Below are 26,386 nucleotides of genomic sequence, written 5' to 3'. Positions count from 1 at the left end.
CGAGCGCAGATTAGTGGAGCCCGCGCCAAACCTAGCCAATCCACTTGGTGGAGGAGCCTCGGCAGATCCTCGCCTCACGCGGGCGGGGAGAAAAAGGTGGCTACCGGCAGCTCGAGCTCTAAGGGTGCAGGCTGTGGACACGCTGGGGCCAACCAGCGGGGCGCCTACGGACCGGTAAGGTTTGCGACCTCACCCTTGTGTCGGCGACAGGACTAGAAGGCAAGGGGTTGGGTGGGACTATCCAGGACGGGGACTTCCTGGTCTGACCTGAGACTTGAGTTAGGGTCCGATGGGTTAGGGTCCGATGAGTTAGGGTCCGAGGGGCCAGAGAAGACCTAAGCTTTCGTGTTGGAGCAGACGCTGTACCCACGGGGCATCTGAGATCCAAAAAAGGGAAGGGACGTGCCGAGCCTTGTCGCAGAGCTTCGAACGTCTGGGACTTAGAAGCCTAATCCAGCCGAGGCTCTTTCTTTGAGAGTGTGCGTTCAAGAGCACTCCCCACCCCCAAAGTAGGTTCCAAGACAGGATCACTTTAGTTCTTACCTGACTAAAAGCAGCCTAGGAAGGTGACCTGGGGGCCTGAGAACGGACTTTGAAGGGAGTGAAGGAAGCATGAGTGCGCGTGAGGGGGCAGATCTCTCAGCACTTAACCTGCTTCCCCTCTGGGCGTTGGCACAGTATATTTAGGAAGACAGCGAACCAGAGCAGACGTTTCTCAGGCTGAAAAAAAGCCTGAGGTTTATTGACATTTATTAAACGAAAGTGTTCTCTGACCTTCTGCCCTGTACCCTCTTGGAGCATAAACCAGGTTCACAACCTTTCGGTCATATTTGACTCTTTTTCTGCCCCTTTTCCATTTAGCAGCCTTCAAGTTCTATCCATTTTTCCATCTCTGCTGCTCCTCTCCCACTTAAGGCCTTCAGCAGCAACCACCCTATGAGTGCAGGGCAGAGTTCTGACCGTGATCTGCAAGGCCCTTCCTTATGGGCTTCCTCTTCCCTGGCTCCCTTCAGCCCCTGAATGGATTCAAATGTGCAGACTCACTCCTGCCTTCGAACTTTTGCTCTAGCTGCCCCTTCTGCATGCTTCCTCCACTTCTTTTCCTCCTGTAGGTCTTTGCTCTACTATCACCTTTCTCAGTGAACCCCCACTGAGCACCTTCTTTAGCATTGCATCCCCAAGGACACCCAAACTCCGCACCTTGCTCTCCTGAAAAATGAAATATTTCCTGCCATATCAATAAACAAAGGATGTCATGGGTTGGTGAACCATGAGGGAATTTAGGAAAGAAAGAATACCTGCCATCAAGCAGCCATCAGACTGCAGCCACCCTATGGTGAGCCTTGAGGAAACAGGAAACCAGCCCCAGATATGTTGAGATGCAAATCGAAAGAATGATTTCAGTGAGCCCAGCCTCTTTCATGTCTTGCATATTCCCATACACAGAAAAGCGCTAAATTCCTTAACTTGAGATGTCTAGTTTTCTTTAATTAACAATAATCTTTTGATATTCAGACTACCTGCCCTTTGTTGCAGAACTTTTATATAACCTGGCTACCCTTCTCACCTCCTAGGACCGGTTCTCTCAGTGTTACTTGAGGTGCTGTCCCGAGGCTTGAAGTCCTAAATATTCCCACCAAATAAAACATAACTCTCAACTTTTAGGTTGTGAGTATTTTTAAGTCCACAATCTCATACTGCTTGTCATTGTGTATTTTACTTGTTTATTTTGCTCTTTACTGCCCATCCACTAGAAGAGAATCTGTGAGTGCAGGCATCTCTGTTTTGTTCACTGCTGACACTCCAGGACGTGGAACAGTGAGGGGACCCACATTAGGTACTCAGTAAATCTTGGTTGAACAAGTGGTGAGTGGTCTCCCTGTTTCCTGCTTCTCACCTGTCTAGTCCACTCTGCTTCACCAGGTTAACCTGACTGAACAGTTCTGGTCAGGTCACCCCCATGCTCTTAAACCCTCAGAGGTTTCCCGTGACTGCAGACTGAAGTCCAGACTCAGCCTGGCATCTGAGCCTCCTGCCCAGTTTTGCCCCTCCTGGACCTTCCAACTTTGTGTCATTCCACAGCCTGTTTCCCAGTGGGTCTGCAGGGTGACAACCTGGCAGTGTAGGAGCAACCACAAGTTCTGCCTTGGCCTTGTACCAGCATTGTGACTTTGGGCAAGTCACTTGACCTCTCCAAGCCTCAGTTTCTTATCTGTTGAATGAGACCAGTACTGTGTTCCCAACTGGCTGCTTTTGGGATCTTGGTGGTATAATACACAGTTAGTCCTTCGTATCTGCAGGTTCCATATCCATGGATTCAATTGTTATAGCCACGTGTTCCAGGAAACAAACTCACTCAGAAGGACAATGCAGATAGTGGAGTGCAGTTTATTACACTGGCTGGCCCAAGGCAGAGAGTCTCCTCTTAGCCAAGGACCCCGACCAGTTTTTGTGAAAACCTTATATACCCTAATTGTACGTGCTCAAACCCACCTCCCCAAATTCTCTGAAACTAGTCTGAACAAAGGAAAAGAAAGATACAATCAAAGTTAACCCATGATTCATATGCCTGTGCCTTAAACCCGTGATTCGTATGCCTTAAGCCTAGGTAGTTAACAGTGGACAATTATCAATAAGCCTGTGGTCATACCCCAATAAGCATAATAGAATTTTTTTCTATTCGGTTACACAGATAATTAGGGTATTCTTTCAGGCGATGGAAAGTCTAGGTACGAGCCCTGGGACTCTTCCATCCGGGGGGTCTGGTTTTCCAGTTGGTATGCCATTTCCATAGATACTGGGCATATAGCTCAAAGTCCACAGTCTGGGCCAAGATGGAGTCCTGCTTTCAAGATGGAGCCTATTCTGTTTCCTCCTTCACAACCATCCATGGATTTAAAATATTGAAAAGAAAAATTTCAGAAAGGTTCAAAAGCAAAAATCAAATTTGCTTCATAGGCAACAATTTATATGGCATTAACATAGTATTTACAGCTATTTACATAGCATTGACATTGTATTAGGTATTAGGAGTAATCTAGAGATTGTTTGAACTATATGAGAGAATGTGCATAGGTTATATGCAAATACTGTGTCATTTTATCTAAGAGACATTGAGTTTCCTTGGATTTCGGTGTCTGCGGGAGCTCCTGGAACCAGGGCCCCATGGATAATGAGGAACTGTTGTGCTCATCTGTAAAAGGTTCTGAAATTTATCCAGTTTTCAGGCATTGTTAATTCTTTTCTCTGATTCACTCTTGTCATTCCCCTTATATGACACATGCAGAGCCTCAGACCCTGTGTTAAGTCTTCTCCATGCTGTAGCCAGAGTGATCTTACACTCACCCTTGATTTTAACTTCCAAAGCCTCCTGCATCTCCCATAGGGTGACTCCTTAGCCTGACACAGCACCTGCACCTTCTGAACTTTGCTCCCGATCTGACTTTGATCTCACTTTGTCACAACTTGTCGCAGAACAGGCTGGCCGTGCCAACGCTTCATGCGTCCCACCCCTGGCCTTGGAATATCTCTCAGGACACCCACCTCTTCTTTGACTCACGCCTCCAGGGCTCTAGAACTTGACTCAGGGATCGCCTCCCTGCCTGGGCTTTCTCTCATCAGAACTCACAGTCACTTCTGCAATGTTCTGCTAAGCCTGTGTCCCACCCCAGATGCTGGGCTCCCTGAAGGTTGGTGCTGTGCCTTCTGCAGGTTCTATTTGGCAGTGGCCTTGTAAAGGTGGAGGAGTGAGCTGGCACCAGAGTGCTTTTCTACAACTTTTTTTTTACAATTTGCAGCTCCCTTTTTATCCTTGGGGCGTGTACGTACATCCACTGAGGTCAGCAGAAGGATTCTTGCTCTATGGTTGAGGCCTCTCAGACCAGCTGCTGCAGCACAATTCCACCCATACTCCATTCTGGACTCCTTGCTGGCCCTCCAGGGGCTCAACTCCAGCAAGCCAAGATGGACATGGGGCGGGGGCTGGGGGGAGTGGGGAGCCTACAGCTGTGTACAGTGTTAGAATGAAAACAGAAACCAATGCTGAGGTGCTGAGGAAGCTGCTAGTCTGGCCTGGAGAGGAGGAGGAAGTTTCCTAGAGGTGACAACTGAGCAAGGCCTTGAAGGCTGCAGAGCTGCTCACCATGGAGAGGACAGGGAGCAGCACCTCCAGGTGGAGGAACAGCATAAGCTGAAGCTCTCAGACAGGCTGCTGATTTTGTCAGCAGATTCAAAGCCAGGGCCTTTCTGTCCTAAAAGTCAACAGACTAGTGGAGAGATCAATGAGTGACAGAAAGGACAAGATGGAGCTGATTGAGTCCTTTGGAGAAGTAAGGGGAAGCCTTCAATCCTGTTGGCCTTTTTCTTGTGCAGACAGGCGTCTTCTTGCCACAGAGGAGGGTATCGAGTTTATGGCACCCACGTTGGAGCCTCCTGCACTGACCAAGCACAGGAGCAGGCCAGGCCCTGACTACCCCAGCACTCTCCTCTGAGCTGCTCTGGGTTTCCCCTTTACAAAGAGCCTGGTCTCTCATGTTTGTGAAGGAGAGAGCACTTGTCTCTCTTCCTGGTTGGAAATGGACAGACTCTCCTGTCCTTTTGTCTCCAGGACTCGGTGGCACTGGGGACTGGCCCCAGCAGGAAGGCAGCCATGGGCTCACTTCCTTCTCTCTGTATTTAATCCTAGAAGTAGAGCCAGGTGCTTGGGTTTCACTCTTAAAAGGTGAGTCTCTTTTCCTAGATGCCTTTTAGCCTAAGACCTTGTCCGAGTGTGTCTAGAGGAATAAAGACATACATACTGGTTTTAATTCTGAGATCTGCAATTTTAAAGGATGGTTTTAATTCAGAGACCTGCAATTTTAAAGGAAAAAGACTTGAGGCTTCTGTGTGATCTGTAACAATCCCAGCTCCTAGAATGTTGCTCTTTAGGGTCTTATTTTCCCATTCGCAGTATTCTTGTGAATATATTTATAATAAAATAGACAGAACTGAAAATTTGCCATTTTAAACATTTTTGAGTATACAGTTCAGTGGCATTAAGTAGGTTCACATTGTCATGCAACCATCCCAGCCATTCTTCTCCAAACCTCTATTCATCTTGTAGAACTGAAACTCTATACCGACTTAGCATCACTCCCCAATTCCCTGCTTCCTTCCAGGCCCTGGCACCCACCACTGTACTTTCTGTGTCTAAGAATTTGACTACTCTAGGGACATCATACAAGTAGACTCCTATTGTATTTGTCCTTTTGTGTCTGGCTTCTTTCACTTAGTATAATGTGTCCAAAGTTCTTATTTCACTTAGCATAAATTCATCTGTGTTGTAACCTATATCAGAATGTCTCTTTTTTTAATTGTTATTTTATTGTTGTAAGAACAGGGCTTCCTTGATGGTTCAGTTGGTAAAGAATCTGCCTGCAATGCAGGAGACCCTGGTTTGATTCCTGGGTTGGGAAGATCCCCTGGAGAAGGGATAGGCTACCCACTCCAGTATTCTTGGGCTTCCGTTGTGGCTTAGCTGGTAAAGAATCTGCCTGCAATGCAGGAGACCTGGCTTCGATCCCTGGGTTGGGAAGACCCCCTGGAGAAGGGAAAGGCTACCCACTCCAGTATTCTGACCTGGAGAATTCCATGGACTGTATAGTCCATGGGGTCACAAAGAATCAGACACAACTGAGTGACTTTCACTTACAAAAACAGGTAAGATGAGATCCACCATATTAACAAATGTTTGAATGTACAATAGATTGTTGATTGTAGGTACAATGTACAGCAGACTAGAGCTTACTCATCTTGCTTAACTGAAACTTTCTACCCACTAATCAGTAGCTGCCCTTCTTCCCCTCCCCCAGCCAGCCCCTGGCAACCACCATTCTACTCTTTGATTCTGTGAATTTGATTACTTTAGATACTTCATATGAGTGGAATCGCAGTATTTGTCTTTCTGTTACTGGCTTATTTCACTTGGTATAATGTTCTCAAAGTTCATCTGCATCTCATATTGTGGAATTTCCACCTTTGTTAAAGCTTCATAGTATTCTGTTGTATTTATATACCACATTTTCTTTATCCATTCATCCATCAATGAAGACTTAGATTGTTTCCATCCTGGCTATTGTGAATAGTGCTGCAAAGAGTTTAGGAGTACTCATATCGCTTCAAGATTCTAGCTTTAGTTCTTTTGAATATATACCCAGAATTGGAGTTGCTAGATCCTATGTACTTCGGTGGTTCTATTTTAATTTTTTAAGGAACCTCCATACTGTTTTCTACAGCAGCTGCATTGTTTTTGCATTCAGTGTACAGAAGTTCAAATTTCTTCACATCTGCGCCAACACTTATCTTTTGACTTTTTGATAATAGCCATCCTGACAGCGGTGAAGTAGTATCTCGTTGTAGTTTTGATTTATGTTTCCCTGATGATTAATGCCATGGAGCATTTTTTTCATGTACCTGTTGGCCATCTATGTGTCTTCTTTGGAGAGGTGTCTATTCAAGTCCTTAGCTCATTTTGTAACTGGATGGTCGTCACCATACTCTGACCACTTCCCAGGGGGTTTCTGATGGCCCCAGACACTCTGAGTTCTATATGTGGTCAGGATGGCTTTAATTCCACCAAGGAAGAGAGCTCTATCTCCTCTTATTCTTCTTTCTCCCAGCATCCCATGCCCTGGCATCATGGGGATGAGCAGTGAGTCTGTTTCACTGAGCTGCAGCAAAGAGAAATGGCTTGAGCAGATTGATACACTTTCTGGCAGTGCCAGGACTGAAATCTGAGCCTCCATTTTGTTCATTTCTCTACTGATCGACACTAGAGAAATAGAGAGTATTTGAAGCGCATGAGTGCCATGGGAAAAGCTGTGATGCCAGAGATAGTCTTTTCATTGTAACTGATGAATGGGGTTATTTAAGTGGCTTCCCATTCTGCCTCTAGTCCAAGTATATGGTAGTGACTTATGGGGCCACCCAGGCCCATCTCAGAGGACAGTCTGCATCCCAGGAATGTTCCCTGAGTGCTTCTTCCAGCAGCTGCAGCTACAGTTGAGCACTCTGTGAAAACTCAGGGGTCGGGGGCGGGAGGGGGGGGTGGGGGATGTTATCTACACAACACACTAACAGCTTAAAGATGTTTCAGTTTATACAACATAAATGTCTGCCTCTAAATATGTTTTTAAGGAGACAAACGTTGATTGCAGACAGGGCCACATTTGGAGCAAAAATGGAACAAGCAGCTGGTGAGCCAACAAGGACATGTTTGACAGAAGACATTCCAAAAGTGAGTATTGACACAAAAAAAGGTTAACCAAAACCAGATAAGGGGAAAGTCTAGCACATACATAACAGCACGCCATTGAAACATAGCTCTGGGTTACCCATATTAAAGTAATTAGTATTGAGTAAGTGTTTCTTTATAGAAGATATGTCCTTATTTAAGGCATCAAGTACTGCTCTGTAACAAACCCTATCAGAACTTAGCAGTTTAAAACAACACCCATTTCTTTGTTCACAATTCTGCAGGTTGGGCTGGGCCCAGCTTGTGGTGAGGAGTGGGGGTTCCTCCACTGGTCTGCCCTGGGCTCGCACACACAGTTGCAGTCATGGGGTCCCTGAGGTGTATGTTCCAGGCAGCCTCACTCACACAGGTGGCAGTAACTACTGCCTGTCACCTAGGTGGCCTCCAGCAGGTTAGACTGTGCTTCTGGATATAATCGCAGAAGCCTTCCCAGGGCCAGCAAGGGCACTAGCAAGGCCTCCTAAACTCGAACCTTGCCAATGTCAGAAGGGACTTGAAGGAATTGTCAGGCCTCCAGAGATGCTTTACAGAGATCTATGAAGGGAGGATTCATTACACTTGCAATGAACTAACACTTCAGACATGAAGTCACACTGAGGTAAAATGTGTTCATATCAGATGTTACTTAATCAAAGCTTCCCAAGAGGTTGCCGCAGGTCACCAGATCACATTGGTTTTAGTGTACAGCTCAGAGTACACAGAAGGCCTTCTCTGTGCCTCTGTAATTGAGGATTAATCTGAGATTCTACTGCTCAGACAAACCACCAGAGGTCCTTGCAATCTGTAGTTCATTTGTGTGCATCAGGGTTTTACTGATACTCAGCAACTAAAAACAGTCTTGATTAGGATGGTGGTTTTTTTCCTCATCAATTGACTTTATAGTATAAAGTAAAAGTTACACATTTAAACTACTATAAGAAAAAGAACAGTTTCATCCTAACTTACACATACATTCTGTGTAAGACTTCTCTGAGTAAAGGGCCCACTGCTAATAACAAGGGAAAACAGAAAAGATTGGAAGAAACCCAGGGACCTACAATATTCTGTTATCTCCAGATCATTTTGCAATGAAATAGTTTTTCTAGATGGCTTTCTTCCCTATTCTCAAAACTGTCTCCAAGGTGTTGAGTGTTTAACTCCCCGCAATAACCCAATCTTGAGTCTCACTACCTGTTTCCAATCTGTAATTTCATTCTTATTTATTAGTACATATTCCTTCTTGTCTGTTAGACCCACTTGAACTGCATCATCTTTCATGGCCATGAAAAGTAAGTGATGATTTCACATAATCTCCTGTAACCGAGGACCATGGCCCCATCACAATCTGACTTCTCTGGGGTAAATGCCAGCTCTGTTCTCATCGTTATAAAACTCTCTGGCATAGCCACTGACCCATGCTTCCCAGGCAATATGGGTGCAACATTTCAATATAAGAATCCACATCACTCTGTCAAAGAGAGAATTACTTTAAAATCATGAAATGAAATTGTACTGGATAAACACAGCATTGTAAAGCAACTGTACTCCAATAAATGTTTTTTAAAAAGAAATTACACTAGATACGATAGCAAGGTTATTTGATTTTTCTTAAATTAGACTGTCAACCTTTTGAAGCAATTTGTAACTTTTGACTCCAAATACTATAAACAAGAGACTCTGAACTCCTTTGGAGTTATTCTAAAAAGCAGGCTTTCCCTGTGCAGCTGTCTTGGGGAGAGCAGGAAGAGAAGGAATTGCCAACAGGGAGATTGAGTGGAATTTGTGGATTTCATTTGCCTGTGCACTGGGCGTGTGTTAGAAATTTTAGTAAAGGTGTAAATAATGTAGCATGCTATGATATATGCCAGTCGTCTAAGCGTAGACAACAGTGGGCTTAAAAGATACTTTGCTGGAGAGGGTAGCATAGTGAGGCTGACTCTGTCAGGAGATTATGAATGCCTGAACAAATGATGCTGAAGCTTCAGAGCCATCTCCATTGCAGGTGGGATGCCAGGTTGAGAGGGGCAGATCTATAGAAGAGACTCTGGCTCCCCTACAGTCTCCTGTATATCCCAATTATATAGGTATTTAAGGAATACATAGCAGGTTGGTTGGTTGGTTTTTTAATCAGCAGAATTTCTTTAAAATCTCTACTTTCTATCCCCAACTGTACTATACATAAGTTCAGAGAAAATGGGGGTTTGTCATCTTAAGGAAGCCCAGATATTGTTTTAGAAAGACCCCAAGGAGGAAAGCTATAACAAGTCCTCCCCTGGGGCCCCTTGTACCCAGCTTCATCAGCGTGCACCAGCTACAGTTTTGCATCAGCTCCCTGGAGTCAGAATATTTAAGTCCCGCATGTGGTGCTCTGTCCTTCCATTATCGCCAGTTAACAGAGTTGGAATTTAGCCAAGAGAGTACATGGGTTGTTGTTGTTCAGTCGCTCAGTCATGCCCAACTCTTTGTAACCCCATGGACTGCAGCACGCTAGGCTTCCCTGTCCTTCACTATCACCCAGAGTTTGCTCAAACTCGTGTGCACTGAGTCACTGATGCCATCCAGCCATCTCATCCTCTGTTGTCTCGTTCTCCTCCCACCTTCAGTTTTTCCCAGCATCAGGGTCTTTTCAGATGAGTCAGTTCTTTGCATCAGGTGGCCAAAGTATTGGAGTTTCAGCTTCAACATCAGTCCTTCCAATGAATATTCAGGACTGATATCCTTTAGGATTGACTGGTTGGATCTCCTTGCAGTCCAAGGGATTCTTAAGAGTCTTCTCCAACACCACAGTCTGAAGACATTTTGCATGATGTACCTGTGTTGCAGAGCTGAAATGCAAGCATCATAGCTTTCACCTGATATGTCAACTTCCTCAGACCTCAGAGAAGGGAAAGCAAAGCCCTGGGCCTGGCTGGTGAACAGCTCACTGATCGTCCCTGCATCCCTACCAGGAGATCCCATCAGGCAACAGCATAGTCTTAGATGGATGTGCTAAGGGGAGAAGGGTTTAGGTGATGAGCCCAAAGCCACAGAGCCCAGCCCTGTAGTGGTTGGAGAGCAAAGGGGCCTTACTTTCCCCTGCAAGTATGGAAACTCTACTTTCTTTTTTCTGATGTTCTAAGTGCACACTGTCAGTTGAGCAGATGGCATGTTTGGATTTGTGTGTGTGTGTGTGGTTTGTTTTTTGCTTTAAAAGTGCCCAGGGATCAGCTATCGGGAGCAAGAAAGTATCATTTTGGTGGGGGTGGGGGGCTGGTCGCACCATGGTTTGTAAAATCCTGGTTCCCTGATCAGGGATTGAACTCAGGCCACCACAGCGAAAGTATCAAGTCCTACCCACTGGACAGCCAGGGAACTTGCCTCAGGTCATCCAGTGTGACCAAAGTCTGCCTCAGTATAATTTGCTATCTCTTCCCTCCTTACTAATCCCAGGAGAGAAGATTGCCATGGGCGATAAAACACCAGAATTATTTGAAACTTCCAACTTGATTCAAGAAAATTTTCAAACTAAGAGATGGACCTGCTATTTCAATGGCTCATGGTGCGTGAATCCAGGCTCTTAGAGCTTCCAATTCTCAGCACACCCTTACCCCTTGCCATCCCTCTCTTTCTGCAGGCCAAGAGGTGCACGGTGATTGGAGGCTGTGGGTTCCTGGGTCAGCACATGGTGGAGCAGTTGCTAGCAAGAGGCTATGCTGTCAATGTATTTGACATTCGGCAAGGGTTTGACAATCCTCGTGTGCAGTTTTTCCTGGGTGACCTTTGCAGCCAACAGGTAACAGACCATTTAGCCTTTCTGATTATGCCAGGCCCCTTGAAGGGAGACCACCAGACTTCCCTTGCTCAGAGGCCAGCCCAGTTGTTTCCAAAAGAGAAATTTTTTTTTGAAAAATTGTGAAGTTACACGAAAGAGTTTAACACACACACCTATTGTTACTAGTGAGAATCAGTAACTGTTATTTCTGTTGCTACTACTGCACCCTACACAGATAGTTCAAAAGCAACCATGGCCAATACATAAATGAGTGGTGGCAGCTGCGTACCAATAAAACTTTATTGACAAATGGTCCACAGGCTGTAGTGTGCTGACTGCTACTCCAGAGTATACATCCAAAAGTGAAATTGCTGGGCTTTGTGTTTCTTTTTTTTTTTTTTTTAATAATTTTTGTTTGTTAGTGTGGTTATTTATTTATTTATTTATGGCTGTGCTGGATCTTCGTTGCTGCTCGGGCTTTTCTCTAGTTTTGGTGAGTGGGAGTTACTCCTCATTGTGGTGCACATACTTCTCATTGCACTGGCTTGTGGAACAGGGGCTCTAGGGTGCAGGCTTCAGTAGCTGAGGCCCACGGGCTTAGTTGCTCCACAGGTATGTGGAATATTCGCCCAACCAGGGCTCGAACCTGTATCTCCAACACTGGCAGGTGGATTCTTTGCCATTGAGCCACCTGGTACTCCCTGGACTTTGTCTTTCTGCATAACACTTGGCATAGCTGATATATTCTGTGTCAACTTAGGTATTTGTCCCCCCACCCAGAGAACATGCGCTCCATGAAGGCGGCTCCCCTTCAAACCACTCCCCCCAACTCCCATGCTATCGTTGCTATTTTCCCCTCACTCACAAATGTTAGTTTTGCTGCGAGTGGCGTTCTAGGGTTATAATCCTCCTCCCCCACCTCCTCCCCCATTGCTCAATCTGAGCTTTTTTTTTTTTTTTTGGTTGCTTTGCAAGGGTCACAGAATCCTCGTTCTTAGACCAGGGATTGAACCCAGGTTCCCTACACTGGAAGCACACAGTCCCAACCACTGGACCAGCAGGGAATTGCCTCTTTTTACTTTTTTAATGTGGGTACTACAAACTTAAAAGTCATGTCTATGCTTTGTATCATATTTCTAGTGGAATAAAGGGGTAAAAGTTGGATCTGATTCTGGTTTGGTTTTTTTCCTTGGGGCATCATAGATTGATACCCCAATAGCAATAAGCACTTGTAGTACTCAGATTTTACTTTCTATAACCATTGCCCATAAAACAAACCAGGGGTCCTTGGGAAAATATCCTATTCAGGAATCTGGGGGAGAGGTAGGTAGTACAAGGTGAGCCTGGGACATTTTTCTTAGGATGAAACTAACAAAGTACTCAAAAACTAATTTAGAACATGTTAAAAGGACACAGGAACCAATTTCAAGAGCCTCTGCTGGCCAAATTTGGGACATTTTGAGCCTCAAAAGATAATAGTAGTGGATTGTAATGAATTGAACAAGAATCCCTGCATCCATAGAATTACTGAAAAAAGATTACAGAGGAATGCCAAGTAAAGAAGTAAAAATGAAAGCTAAAATTAAAAGTTCACCATTTTTTGTTTAGTCACTAATCTGTGTCCAACTCTTGCAACCCCAAGAATTGTAGCCCGCTGTGGGGTGGGGTTGGGGTTAGGGAAAGGCTTAAGAGGGAGGAGATATATATATAGATATAGATATATAAAATTATGGCTGATTCACATTGTTGTATGACAGAAACCAACACAACATTGTAAAGCAATTCATTCCAATTAAAAAATAAAACTTAAAAACATTTTACCAATTTGCAAGTAACATGTTAATAAGTTGTTCCAAGCAAGGATCACGAATGAATGCTGAAATCAATTGGTGGAAAGTTGCTGGGGAGTAAGATATTCACAGGATCTCTAATGATCACCCCATAGATTACATTTTGATTGCTCAGAGAGAAAGATACTTTTTTCATGGCCCAAATCTGGCAGCCATCACCTTAACCAAATGACTGGATCAACATTAGCAACAATGTGACAAACTGCCATCTTGATCCTCCTAGGGTGATGCCCTGAGAAGGCATGATGTCACTGGTGTGATGTTCTTGCCAAAAGTAAGAAGATTACCAGTTCTTAGAACAGGCCTGGGGTAGACTTGAGAGGCAGAGTGGCATGCTATGTGCAGCTTACTCTCAAATGGTTTCAAAGAAAAAATCATGTCTACATAGAGAAAGTTGTGGCAAAATGCTAATAATCAGTGTATCTAGGGACATAATTCATGGTTTTCTTTTGGCGATGTTAGTATCTATTGATCATTCCTAGATTTTATTATTAATAGTTAAGATTTCACAAAATGGTAGTGGTAGTGTTAGTCACTCAGTTGTGTCCAACTCTTTTAACCCTACGGACTGTACCCCACCAGATTCCTCTGTCCGTGGAATTCTCCAGGCAAGAATAATGTAGTGGATTGTCATTCCCTTCTCCAGGGGATCTTTCTGACCTAGGGATGAAAACCAGGTCTCCTGCATTGCAGACAGATTCTTTACTATCTAAGCTACAGGAAAGCTTCACAAAACGTCACAAAATGGTAACATGCTATTATTCTCTCTTTATGCCTTAGCCTTCTATTTCACTTAATGGAAGTAGATGGGGAAACAGTGGAAGCAGTGTCAGACTTTATTTTCTGGGACTCCAAAATCACTGCAGATGGTGATTGCAGCCATGAAATTAAAAGACACTCACTCCTTGGAAGTAAAGTTATGACCAACCTAGATAGCATATTGAAAAGCAGAGATATTAGTTTGCCAACAAAGGTCCGTCTAGTCAAGGCTATGGTTTTTCCAGTGGTCATGTATGGATGTGAGAGTTGGACCATAAAGAAAACTGAGTGCCGAAGAACTGATGCTTTTGAACTGTGGTGTTGGAGAAGACTCTTGAGAGTCCTTGGATTGCAAGAACATCCAACCAGTCCATCCTAAAGGAGATCAGTCCTGGGTGTTCATTGGAAGGACTGATGTTGAAGCTGAAATTCCAATACTTTGGCCACCTGATGCGAAGAGCTGACTCATTTGAAAAGACCCTGATGCTGGGCAAGATTGAGGGCAGGAGGAGAAGGGGATGACAGAGGATGAGATGGTTGGATGGCATCACCGACTCAATGGACATGAGTTTGAGTAAAGTCCTGGAGTTGGTGATGGACAGGGAGGCCTGGCGTGCTGTGGTTCATGGGGTCGCAAGGAGTCGGACACAACTGAGTAACTGAACTGAACTGAACTAAAACTATGGTGGAGGTAATGAAGATAATGGCGACCTCCTTCAAAAGGTCCCATGCAAGCACTGCTACACTCAGTGTCCCCAAACGTGCAGCAGGCCACTGCTAAAACTGGCTTCTGCCAGAGACTCCTAGACACACAGGAAAGTCTGGGTCAGTCCCTTGTGGGGTCACTGCTCCTTTCTCCTGGTGCACAAGGTTCTGTTTGTGCCTTCCCAGAGTCAGTTTCCCCAGTCCTGTGTAAGTTCTGGCAGCTCTATGGTGGGTTAATGGCGACCTCCTCCAAGAGGGCTTATGCCATACGCAGGTCTGCTGCACCCAGAGCCCCTATTCTGTGGAAGTCCACTGCTGACCCATACCTCCACAGGACACGTTCAAACACAGTTCTGTCTCAGTTTCTGTGGAGCCTCTGGGTCCTGGTGCATACAAGGTTTGTTTGAGCCCCTCTGAGTGTCCCTGGCAGGTATGGTGTTTGATTCTAAATGCAGTTTTGCCCCTCCTATCATTTTGCTAGGGCTTCTCCTTTGCCCTTGGATGTGGATTATCTCCTCACAGCCACTCTACCACCACACAGCTGCCACTCCAGCACCTTTTTTCAATGCTTGACTCTATTTGCCACTTTGCAAAAGGAATTCTTATTCTTTAGTACAGTTCAGTTCAGTCGCTCAGTCATGTCTGACTCTTTGCGACCCCATGGACTGCAGCATGCCAGGCCTCCCTGTCCATCACCAACTCCTGGAGTTTACTCAAACTCATGTCCCTTGTTGCCTGGAAAATCCCATGGACGGAGGAGCCTAGTAGGCTGAAGTCCATGGGGTCGCAAAGAATTGGACAAGACTGAGTGACTTCACTTTCACTTTTCACTTTCATGCACTGGAGAAGGAAATGGCAACCCACTCCAGTGTTCTTGCCTGGAGAATCCCAGGGACGGCGGAGCCTGGTGGGCTGCTGTCTATGAGGTCTCACAGAGTCAGACAAAACTGAAGCGACTCAGCAGCAGCAGCAGCATGTCCACTGATGGGTAATGGCATCCAACCATCTCATCCTCTGTCGTCCCCTTTTCCTCCTGCTTTCAGTCTTACCCAGCATCAAGGTCTTTTCAAATGAGTCAGTTCTTTGCATCAGGTGGCCAAAGTATTGGAGTTTCAGCTTCAGCATCAGTCCTTCCAATCAATGTTCAGGACTGATTTCCTTTAGGATTGACTGGTTGGATCTCCTTGCTGTCCAAGGGACTCTCAAGAGTCTTCTCCAACACCACAGTTCAAAAGCATCAATTCTTTGGTGCTCAGCTTTCTTTGTACTCCAACTCTCACATCCGTCCATGACTATTGCTGATCAGATTGTCCCATCTTTCTTTTGTCAGTGGGCATGTCTTCAGGTTGGCTCTGGAGTCCTTTTCATTCTTGTCTGTTTCCAACCCCAGATCTGCAATCAACCATTTCTCTCAGGAGCTCTGCTTCCCTGTAGCAATCCATCTCTGGTTACTCTTTGTTGTATGTCTAGTTTCACAGAGAGGATTACTCCTGTGTATAGGATATTTACACTGTCTGTTGAAGTATGGGACTTTCATATGATGCATAATCTATATCTTTGGGCTCATTTTCCCCAAGAATCTTAACTCCAGGTGCCCTGGATTTTCCCACCCACCTGGCACCCACCATCCACCACCCATGAGGCACAAAGGCACAGATGTTGATTTTTTTCTGGATCCCACAGGCTTCTCATGCCCCAAACCAATTTTTATTGGGGCAACGGTAGTGGGGAGGGAGGTGGTTAAAGGGACATTATGGTTTCTACCTCATATACTTCTGTGTCTTTGAATCTTTTACAGTGAGAATGTATTTCTGTGTTGATTGGAGATTTATAAAAGGGCAAGACACCTTCATGCTCCAGATTGGACACTGGGAATGTAAGGAGGCTGTTTACTTGTATAAAGCAGGAGTGATTTTTTTTTTTTTTGTCTTTGTTTGCTTTCCAGGACCTGTACCCAGCTCTGAAAGGTGTAAGCACAGTTTTCCACTGCGCATCGCCCCCACCATTCAATAACAACAAGGAACTCTTTTATAGAGTGAATTACATTGGCACCAAGAATGTCATTGAAACCTGCAAAGAGGCTGGGGTTCAGGTAAGGGGAAAGCTGGAATGAGTGCTGTCAAGAACGTATGATGGCTTTTCCCAAGTGCATGGGGGCCAAGGCTTTTGTTCACTTCCTGGGCTAGCCAGGCCTGCTTCCTAAAGTGTTGCAAAGAGCCTAAAATTTCGGCCCTGGGAGCTGCTGGGCAAACCATATGAAGACCCTAAGTCTTATTAGTCTTTGGTTAAAGAGTGACAAAATTTAGAAATTGCTTGTGTTTTTTGTTATGCTTTAAAAAGCATGTTTTTAACATAAATAATATATATCAAACATAAAATTTACCATTTTAACCATTTTTAAGTGTACAGTTCAGTGGCATTAAGCACATTCACACTGCTGTCAACCACCACCATCATCCATCTCCAGAACTTTTTCATCTTCCTAAGGAGGCTGAAATCTGTACCAATTAAATACTAACTCCCCCTCTCCCTGCCCCTGGCACCCATCATCCTTCTGTCTGTCTCTATGAATATGATTCCTCTAAGGACTCCACACAAGTGCAATCATACAACACATGCCCTTTTGTGTCCTACTTACTTTACTTGGCATAACACCTTCCAGGTTTATCCATGCTATAATGGGATCAAAATTTCCTTCTTTTTTAAGCCTGAATAACAGCCTATTGGAGGGCTATGCTGCATTTTGTTTCTTCATTCATCCTTTGGTGGATTCCTGGGCTGTTTTGACTATTGTGAATCATGCTGCTGTGAGCATGGGTATGCAAGTAACCTGCTCCACTTTCTGCTTTCACTTCTTTGGGGTAAATATCCAGGAGTGAAATTCCTGGATCATATAGTAATTCTGTGTTTAAGCTTTTATTGTTTTAAATTAATTTATTTATTTTAATTGGAGGATAGGTATTTTACAATATTGTGATGGTTTTTGCCATACATCGACATGAATCAGCCACGGGTGCACATGTGTCCCCCATCCTGAACCCCCCTCCCTCCCCACCTCATCCCTCTGAGTTGTCCCAGAGCAGCGGCTTTGAGTGCCCTGCTTCATGCATCAAACTTATATTGGTCATTTATTTTACTTACGGTAATATACATGTTTCAGTGCTATTCTCTCAAATCATCCCCCTCGCCTTTTCCCACAGAGTCCAAAAGTCTGTTCTTTACATCTGTGTCTCTTTTGCTACCTTATATATAGGATCATCGTTACTGTCTGAAGGAGCTGTCATTTATTTTTCCAGACGTTGCCTGTTCTTATTGTCCCAACTGGTGATGCCAGAGGCTGGTCAACAGCTTTCTTCTCTTGTTCGCAAGGCATCTGTGGCATATGTCACTGTCACTGCCCCAAGCATCAAGGGCTTGGCTGATAGGGGCGCTGTTTTGCTAGTGGCTGGTACCCCATTACGATGATCCAGAGAACCAGGGTTTATAACAATGCAGCAAGCTACATTATGGTGGAAATTGTACCTTCTCTGGTCTGAGTTACTAGCAGAGAGGCATCACTTGGTTCTCCAAATCTGGTTCCTCACCTATTAAGCCACATTAGTAGCCCCTGGTTACTTGTGGAGGAGCAAATCAAGTGACAGTTGTAAATCTCACACTCCTTACTACTTTGTACTGTGCCTGTATTAACTGGAGCTCTGTGAATTACACTCGGCTGTTTTTTCATTCAACCATCCCAGGCGTGCAGAAAAGATCTGAGAATAATATAGCACCCATACACTCATCACAACGTTGAGGTGACAGTATTACTAGTGATGCTGCAGCCCTGCCCTTACCCATCCTCAGTGTCACTGCTGTCCTTCTGCATGCTATGTGGTACTACAGCCAAAACAGAAATTCTAAAACTTTGTAAAAATAATATACTGAATATATCTTCCTGCAACTTGCTTTTTTTCCCCTCAACATTATGTTTTTGTTTTTACCACAAATTAGATCTTTTATTTGTCACCATTAAAAATCTGCATTTTAAACAGATTCTTGAATTGGTGGCTTGTATCCATCAGCTTATTCAACTTTAGCACCTGTCTTGTCCCCAGTAGCTTTTCCAGAACTACTACCTTTACCATGTAGCTCCATGAGTTTTCCCAATTCAAATTTGGGCTTATTCAACATTTTTACTTTTCTAACAAAGACATCATGGAGTGGATAAATAGATGGGCAAGCCTTTTCTATGTCTTTTCCAGTGCTATCTGGAATCAATTTATTGACCACCTCTTTCAAGTCATTTGTTTGTGCCTCTCAGGTCATGATTTCTATCATCTTCTTGTTGATGGAGTAATAGCAAACAGATGGGGGGCAGCTGGTGCTCAGGCCATGCAGGGAGACTCAGGCCAATTCAGTGTTAAGCTTTGCTTCCATATGTACTGGCTATGAAAGGAAACCTCAGTGGGTGCGGTCCACTACCAACACCTGGGAGAGCCACTCACAGCTGCCCAGCTAAGGTAAGCACCCTGCTGGTGCTGGGCTTAAGAGGTCTTCTGAATCTGATTGTTGCGTTTTTTAGTAGAACCCACACAGAACAGACGAAGCAAGTAACCATCAGTAGTCTTGACATCAACGTGAGCTTCAGTCATGGTCTGCCATTTTTTGACCATGGAGCATGTTTTGTCACAAGTAAGATCCATAGCATGGAAATTAGGCAGTTTTGCCCTTAACATCCTCAGTAATTAGCTTGAATTTTTTAAATGCTACTTTGTCATTCTGCAGATCAGCAAGACTCACTTCAAAAACACGACCTTTGAGGCCATCAGATGCGATTTTGGTTCCTTGAGTCCTCATGCCCAGTGTTTTTGCAATATTCCTTATATTGAACATAGCTGATGCTTTCACATCACACCAGTCTTTTTTAGAAAAATGGGTCAACCACTTTCTTCTTGATTCCTTTTTTGCCTTCTTTCATAAAGCACTTGTTCTTGCCGCAGCATTATGTTTTTGAGATTTCTTTTTCTTGAAATACAGCACAGTCTGGTATAATCACTGAAGTGGCAGGATAGCTCAGTGGGTAGCAGTGCAGGAAATGGGGGTTTTGTGTGGTATTTAGGGAATCTCTCTCAACAGAGATGAAACGATCGTTGACTGCTTTTCTTCTCAAAGGCTTAAAGTGTTACTTCCCCACATTTACATCTCTAATCCACTAGGAATTTCTGTCTGTATATGTTCTGACGTAAGCAGAGGATGTTTGGGTGCTCAGCAGCATGTACTGTACCATCGCCCCTTCCCTGATATTTAGAGCCCTATGCAGCTTGTCTCTGTGGGCCTGTTTCCGGCTCTCATGCTTTGTGGCCCTGTCTGTGCCCAGGCCCTTGTGCCCTGCCCTAGGATGAACCTCAGTATCTAGTGTAGGACAAGTTACTCCCCAACTCTGTTCTGCTTGACTATTCCTAGCCCTTTGCTCATTCATACACATTTTAGAACCAGCTTGTCAAGTTCTTGATAAAGCCTGTTGGAAATGTTAGTGTAATTGCATCAAACCTAAAACTAATTTGGTAGAGAATGGACATCTTTTCCAATATGGAGTCTTGCTATGTATTTCTCTCTCTCTTTAATGCCTTTCAGTAGACATTTTACTTTACTTCATAAAGGTTCTGTACATCTTTTGTTAAATTTATTCCATATGCCTCACTTCTGGTAATTGAAATATCTTTCATTTTCCACAGCTACTGCATAGAAACACAGTTAATTTTTGTGTATCAATTTTGTACTCTGCAATTTGCTGAAGTCTAACTTTTTCTGTATGTTTGTAGTGTTTTGTATATAGACACTTCCAACACTTGAAAATGGTGATAGTTTTGTTTCTTCTTTTCAAATCATTATATTTAATAGTTTCTTATGTGCCTTATCCTACCATGCTGGCTAGGACTTGCAGGACCATGTTGAATAAAAGTGATAGATTGAGCTAATGTTGTTCAGTTTAGGATGGGCTGCCCTTAACCAGATAGCTGAAAGCTGGGGACCCTCATAAGAAAGCACCTTCCTGTCAAATAGCATTTCACCCTGCACGCCTGTGCGTGTATACTGATGTGCCAAGGTTGGGAGCAGAAGTGTCTTCTGTCCCTCAGTTGTGATAAGACGAGGGAAAATGTAAAATCTACTCTTTTAGAATGTCATACCATAATGTGTCTCAAATCCTCATACCTGCAAAAGATAGTGATCTTTGCATTGTTTTAAGAAGGCCTGAAAAGGGAAGGCATCGTAGTAAAGAAAGTGAACACGTGCCGTTTGATTTCCTTTCCTATGTGACCTTCATGGTGTTTATATAGTGATCATTCCCGACTCATTTTTTTACATCTAATTTTCTCCTCTGCCAGAAACTCATTTTAACCAGCAGTGCCAGTGTCATCTTTGAGGGTGTTGACATCAAGAATGGAACTGAAGACCTCCCTTATGCCACGAAACCCATTGACTACTACACGGAGACAAAGATCTTACAAGAGAGAGTACGTACCTGACAACTGGTTGAGTCAGTGACAAACGAGTTCCATGAACATCTGCAGGATTTAGATTCTTAAGAAGAATGTTTATGAACATAGAATGTTAGTATTCTGAAGCCTAACTACATAACTTGTGAACTAAAATTTGTGGATGAAATTCAGTTCTAAAGATGATAACAGAAAAAATAGTAACAGAATATCCTAATGTGGCCAGATGCTACTCTGTGTGTTTTACAGGGGATTGCTTCATTTAAGCTTCATGCTGCTGCCAAGTCCCTTTATTCGTGTCCAACTCTGTGCGACCCCAGAGACGGCAGCCCACCAGGCTCCCCCGTCCCTGGGATTCTCCAGGCAAGAACACTGGAGTGGGTTGCCATTTCCTTCTCCAGTGCATGAAAGTGAAAAGTAAAAGTGAAGTTGCTCAGTCATGTCCGACTCTTAGCAACCCCATGGACTGCAGCCTACCAGGCTTCTCCGTCCATGGGATTTTCCAGGCAAGCTTCATGGTGACCCCTTAAGGCAGGTACTATGATCTTCACCAGGTTACAGAAGACAGTTGAGGACAGCTGATACACAGAGGTTCTAAGCTTCCTGAGGCCATGCAGCTCTGGAGCCTGCACTCAACCTCTGCTTCAGAAATCAGACAATTGATGATAATCCAAAGTGGCAGGCAAAATTCAGCTAAACACTCAAGTGTGTTTTCATTTGAATACACCTTCCTAGTACTCTTGCACCCCCTACTCTTTAAAAAAAAAGCAAACAATGGAAGGATCTTGCTTTATTTTAAGGGAAAGTGGTTTTCCACTTGGCAACTCAGCTTCACTAGGGAGCTCCTGATTTTAGCAGTGGTCTGGGCCACATAACGGGGACTCTGACAGTTGCCAGCTCCAGGACTAATGTCCAGGAGAATATTACCAGGTGGACACCCTATACCGCGGACCATGGGTGTTCATCAGCCACAGGCAGCTTACCTTAGCTGGGCAGCTGTGAATGACCCTCCCAGGTGTTGGTAGTGGACTGCACCCACTGAGGTTTCCTTTCATAGCCAGTACATATGGAAGCAAAGCTTAACACTGAATTGGCCTGAGTCTCCCTGCATGGTCTGAGCACCAGCTGCCCCCCGTCTGTTTGCTATTACTCCAATTTGGAATGTCCCAGAAGAGCTCATCTGCTGGGAAACCCAAGGGCCTTTCAGTGCAGGGGTGGAGGCCTCGCCATTTGCAAGCTCCAATCCTGGGTCTGTCCCCTTGCTCCTTGGAGCACAGAGAGCCTCCCAGAGGCGTTTACAGGCTTACCTTATTTCCAGCAGAGTATCCAACAAGTCAACACAAGTGAGACCCCTTTGGGTAACTCCGATCATTTTGAACAGTCGGCAGGTAACTTGAACTCGCTCGGACTAAAACATGAGCAAGGATTTTGCCACAGTAGAGTAGAAACCCTCAGTGAGGTGGTAGAATGAGTTGACATGGGCCATCTCGTTTATCACGATCTCCATTTTTAGCAACAACCTAGCAGATCTTTGGGAAGTTTTGTTCCTTTTGAGACAAACCCTGTTTCTCTGTACTTTAAGGCCAGTCCTTTCTATTGGATCTTACCGGCTTTGACACAGCTCTCTGTCCTGTGTCTTCAGATGTGGGTGTTGGGGTGGAGAAAGGGACAGAAAAGTAGTCTAGAATTCTTCAGTGTCTGCAACCCATACACTCCCTTTGCTCTCCTAAAGGCAGTCCTGGGTGCCCATGATCCCGAGAAGAATTTCCTGACCACAGCCATCCGCCCTCATGGCATTTTTGGCCCAAGGGACCCCCAGTTAGTCCCCATTCTCATTGAGGCAGCCAAGAAAGGCAAGATGAAGTTCATGATTGGGTAAGTTGGCCCCTGACTGCCCCCCTCCATGCCCCCCGGCCCCTGAAACAAGGGTCAGTCACCATCGGCCCTTTTCTCCTGTGGCCTTGTCTTCTGCCTGTTGTCTGTTTCCTGTGGCTGCCACAAGAAATGAGGCGGAGAATAATAAAAATGGATTCACTCCCTGTGCTGGAGTCCAGGACTCCAAAATCCAGGTGTTGGTGGGGTTGGCTCCCTGTGGAGGCTCTGAGGGGGTCTGTTCCAGGCCTTGCTCCCAGCCTCACATGGCTGTCAGCAACCCTTGGCTTGTAGACATGTCACTTCAATCTCAGCCTAATCTTTACATGACATGCTTTTCTCTGTGTGTCTTTTCCAAAAGATCCCTCCTCTTATAAGGACACCAGTCATTAGGTTTAAGGCCCACCCTACTCTAGCACAACCTCCTCTTAACTAATTATGTATTCAAAGACCTCATCTCCAGATAAGGTCATTGTCACAGGTTCCAGGGAGACGTGGATTTCTGCCCCATGAACCCTCTCAGGCAGGCTGGAAAAATATTTGTGTCCATGTTTGGAAATTCAGGAAACTGACTCAGAGGGGAAACAATTGTCCCAGGGTCAAGGGCTAGGCCCTCCACTTTCCTTGCATCTAGGAAGGCAAGGGGAGGTGTTAACATTCCTCCTCTGGGCCTCTGCAGGTGATGAGAGTGGTTCTGTGTCCCCAGTACAGCTTTCCTTCCCTCCTTCCTTCTATTCATCCATCCATCCATCCTTCCTTCATTCTCTTTTCTTCCTTTCTTTCCCCCCTTATTCTTGTGCTTTGCCACCTTGCCTCCCTGCCTCTCGCTCAGCCTCCCTGCCACAGGACTAGAAAGAGATAGTAGAGAACTCTTGAGGCCAGAGCAATGGATTAGCCCACAGTGCCCTGGAGGGAGTTGAGAGCTGCTGTCCAAACTGGAGCCCAGAGAAGACACCACTAGCATAGGCTATGCCAGGATGGGGCAGGCAGGGCTAGGGGCTTTCAGATTCATGGGTCGGCCCCTAAATATCCCTCTGGCCCTGAAGGCCCAGGAGCCCTGGCCTCCAGCACATCTTCATGGATGCCCAGGTGTACCTGGGCTGGCATTGCCAAGGTGGGTCGCAGCCCTGGGTCCACGCCTAGGGACTCTGCCAGGTGTGCAGCTGAGTACTCCAGGCACAGGGGACTCATTCCTTGTGCACCTGCAGGAACGGAAAGAACTTGGTAGACTTTACCTTTGTGGAGAACGTGGTCCACGGACACATCCTGGCTGCAGAGCACCTCTCCCAGGACACCGCCTTGGGTGGGAAGGTAAGGCACCTGCTTCCACCTGCTCAACAGTGGCTGGGCCTCCTGCCCCTGTGTGTCCCTATGATGCCATCTGCTGGCACACTGCTTCTCTGACCCTGCTTCCTGGCAGACCTACCTTAGGATCCCACTGGGCCATGGTCAAGCCCTCTGACAAGGGACGGTCAGCTCTTACACAGAGATGGGAGACCACACTCCTAGGTCCCCCTTCCTTGTTTCTCACTCCCAATTTTGGAATCCCCTCCCCATTGGGGTCTCATTTTTCTTTCCTGGATTTCAGCCCTTTTCTGACCCAGAACTCTCAATGTGGAGTGGGGAGGGAGCACATTTGAGAAAGGTCATACGACCCATTCATAGCATCTGAAGATAAGATCCTTTACCATGATTAACACAGTTATTAAAACAACCAACGTACCTTCCCAAATACAGTCTAAGCTTCACTTGAAATCCTGGCCCACAGCTAAACTTTGATCACCTTCCCCACTACACCGGAAAGTTGCCTGTAGCTGCAAACCCAAAAGGCCTGTCACTCACTGGCTGACATTTGCAGACTTGAGGACCACGAGAAATGCTGCACTCTGTGTGGGCTTAATCTCCACCTTATTTTTGAGCTGCCCTGCGAAGGAACTGGGGTGGGCAGGTAGGGAGCAGCCCCTGGCTTCTCAAAATAATGGTCTTGGCTGAGCCAGCAGGCTGCAGCTGAGCTCCAAGCATGGCCCGCTCCCCACGCTGCTGGGAAGCGGTTCCTAGTTTCTGGTTCTCTCTGCAGGCTTTTCACATCACCAACGACGAGCCCATCCCCTTCTGGACTTTCCTGTCCCGAATCCTGACAGGCCTCAATTATGAAGCCCCCAAGTACCACATCCCCTACTGGCTGGCCTACTCTCTAGCCCTCCTTGTGTCCCTCCTGGTGATGGTGATCAGTCCTGTCATCCAGCTTCAGCCCACTTTCACGCCTATGCGGGTCGCACTGGCTGGCACTTTCCACTACTACAGCTGCGAGAAAGCCAAAAAACTCATGGGCTACCGGCCGCTGGTCACCATGGATGATGCTGTGGACAAGACCGTGAGGAGCTTTCACCACCTGCGCAAGGTCATGTGAGGTGCCCCCAGCCCTGGCCCTTTGATGCATTCCCTAGCTGATAACTCTCTCCCCTGGAGACCAATAAACTAACCTCCTTCCAGTGATCATCTTCTTAGCTTAGGTTTCCCCCGGCCAGTTTGATGACAGCACATCTACCCTTCCATGACCAAGAGGACAGTTAAATTAGCAGACACGTCTTCTTCGTGGGACTGGATGTTGATTTCTTAAAACAGGGCAGCAGCTTCCTATTCTAAGTGTTTTGTGTTCTCTCCACTCCTGGGTTCCTTAATCATTCCAGTGTCCCCTGTGCACAACCGAAGAAGCTGTAGGGAAGAAACAGCCATTTGCTGATTGAGGAGGGGGTCCTAGATTTATTTCCATGCAGACTGTTCAAGGAGCCACAGATGACAAATACTCTAGAGAAAAGCAGAAGTTATGTGAGGCATCAAATGTACATTTCAAATAGACACAGAGTTGAGAGAAAAAGCTTAGAAAGCTTGAACAACTATAAACCCCCAGTCCCCATGGGGAAAAGACTGATGGTTTTTCACCTCCTTGCACGCTCTGGAGTTCTCTCTCAGGTACAGCTGCTGTGCCTGCCTGCATTATTTTTCATAAAGCATTCTTTCGTGTACACCTTTTTTATCATCCACAGAGTCCTCTTGTCCTTTTAATGGCAAGGTGGGACACTTGTCCAGTGGACAGGAAGCCATGGGAAAGGTCAGAGAGAAGAGCCTCTCCTTTATCTGCTTGGAGATGATACAGAAAGGGCTATTTCCTCACAGCTCATGCTCACAGAACCCTTTAGGGCAGTTCCCAAAAATCAGCACATATAGTGAATCAGTGTTCTTTATTTTCTGTTGTTCTTACAGAACCTGGTTTCTTCTTAGACTTATTTAAATGTAATCTTAAAGACGTCTATTTTTTTTTTTTCCTCTACCTCTGTCCAAGGGTGGGGAGGCACCTGGGAAGATTGGAATAAACTGAAGGTATTGTACATGCCATGCAGTGTGTGTGATACAAACTTCATCTCAATCTAGGGGGAAACTGAACTGCTAGGGTGAGGGAACACAGACAGAAATAAGACAGATCTTTGGCCTAAGGCACTTAGAATAGAGGAGTTAAGATACATTCAGAAGGCCCTGTAATACAAAGCAGGAAATAAGATCAGGTGGTGTAAGTTCTGAGGAAGGATACATGGCTTCCAGCCAAGACCGTGTAGGTTGAAGAGTCACTGGGTACAGGCCCCTAGATGGTGTTTCAAGGTAAAAGGTCAGGTTCACGGGTATTGATTTGTCATAGTTTCATTAG

General features: G+C 45.3%; 1 protein-coding gene and 1 pseudogene across 2 annotated transcripts; one reads left to right on the top strand and one right to left on the bottom strand.

The window, feature by feature from the left end:
* The first annotated feature begins 8 nt into the window (after positions 1 to 8).
* On the top strand, positions 9 to 26,079 carry NSDHL (NAD(P) dependent steroid dehydrogenase-like). 2 transcript variants are annotated; one of them, XM_027533902.1, is made up of 8 exons: positions 9 to 174; positions 7,174 to 7,273; positions 10,884 to 11,042; positions 16,281 to 16,427; positions 20,701 to 20,829; positions 22,544 to 22,686; positions 23,892 to 23,994; positions 24,761 to 26,079. In XM_027533902.1, the coding sequence occupies exons 2-8, from the start codon at positions 7,217 to 7,219 to the stop codon at positions 25,091 to 25,093; spliced, it is 1,071 nt and encodes a 356-aa protein (XP_027389703.1). In that variant the 5' UTR covers positions 9 to 174; positions 7,174 to 7,216; the 3' UTR covers positions 25,094 to 26,079. The 2 variants fall into 2 exon arrangements, with proteins under 2 accessions (XP_027389703.1, XP_027389704.1); XM_027533903.1 differs by having other exon boundaries at positions 39 to 174; positions 7,194 to 7,273.
* Positions 17,513 to 20,264, bottom strand: LOC113887491 (annotated as a pseudogene).
* Positions 26,080 to 26,386: the final 307 nt, after the last annotated feature.

Source organism: Bos indicus x Bos taurus, chromosome X (genome assembly GCF_003369695.1).
Source record: "Bos indicus x Bos taurus breed Angus x Brahman F1 hybrid chromosome X, Bos_hybrid_MaternalHap_v2.0, whole genome shotgun sequence".
NCBI lineage: Eukaryota > Metazoa > Chordata > Mammalia > Artiodactyla > Bovidae > Bos > Bos indicus x Bos taurus.
This window is presented reverse-complemented; position numbering and strand designations above follow the sequence as displayed.

What these genes read in the sequence shown, in the direction of transcription:
- NSDHL (XM_027533902.1), top strand. Translation starts at nt 7,217, where the DNA reads ATGGAACAAGCAGCTGGTGAGCCAACAAGGACATGTTTGACAGAAGAC. An exon ending in GTGACCTTTGCAGCCAACAG is followed by an intron (nt 11,043 to 16,280) that starts GTAACAGACCAT and finishes TTTGCTTTCCAG; the next exon opens with GACCTGTACCCAGCTCTGAA. An exon ending in GCAAAGAGGCTGGGGTTCAG is followed by an intron (nt 16,428 to 20,700) that starts GTAAGGGGAAAG and finishes CTCCTCTGCCAG; the next exon opens with AAACTCATTTTAACCAGCAG.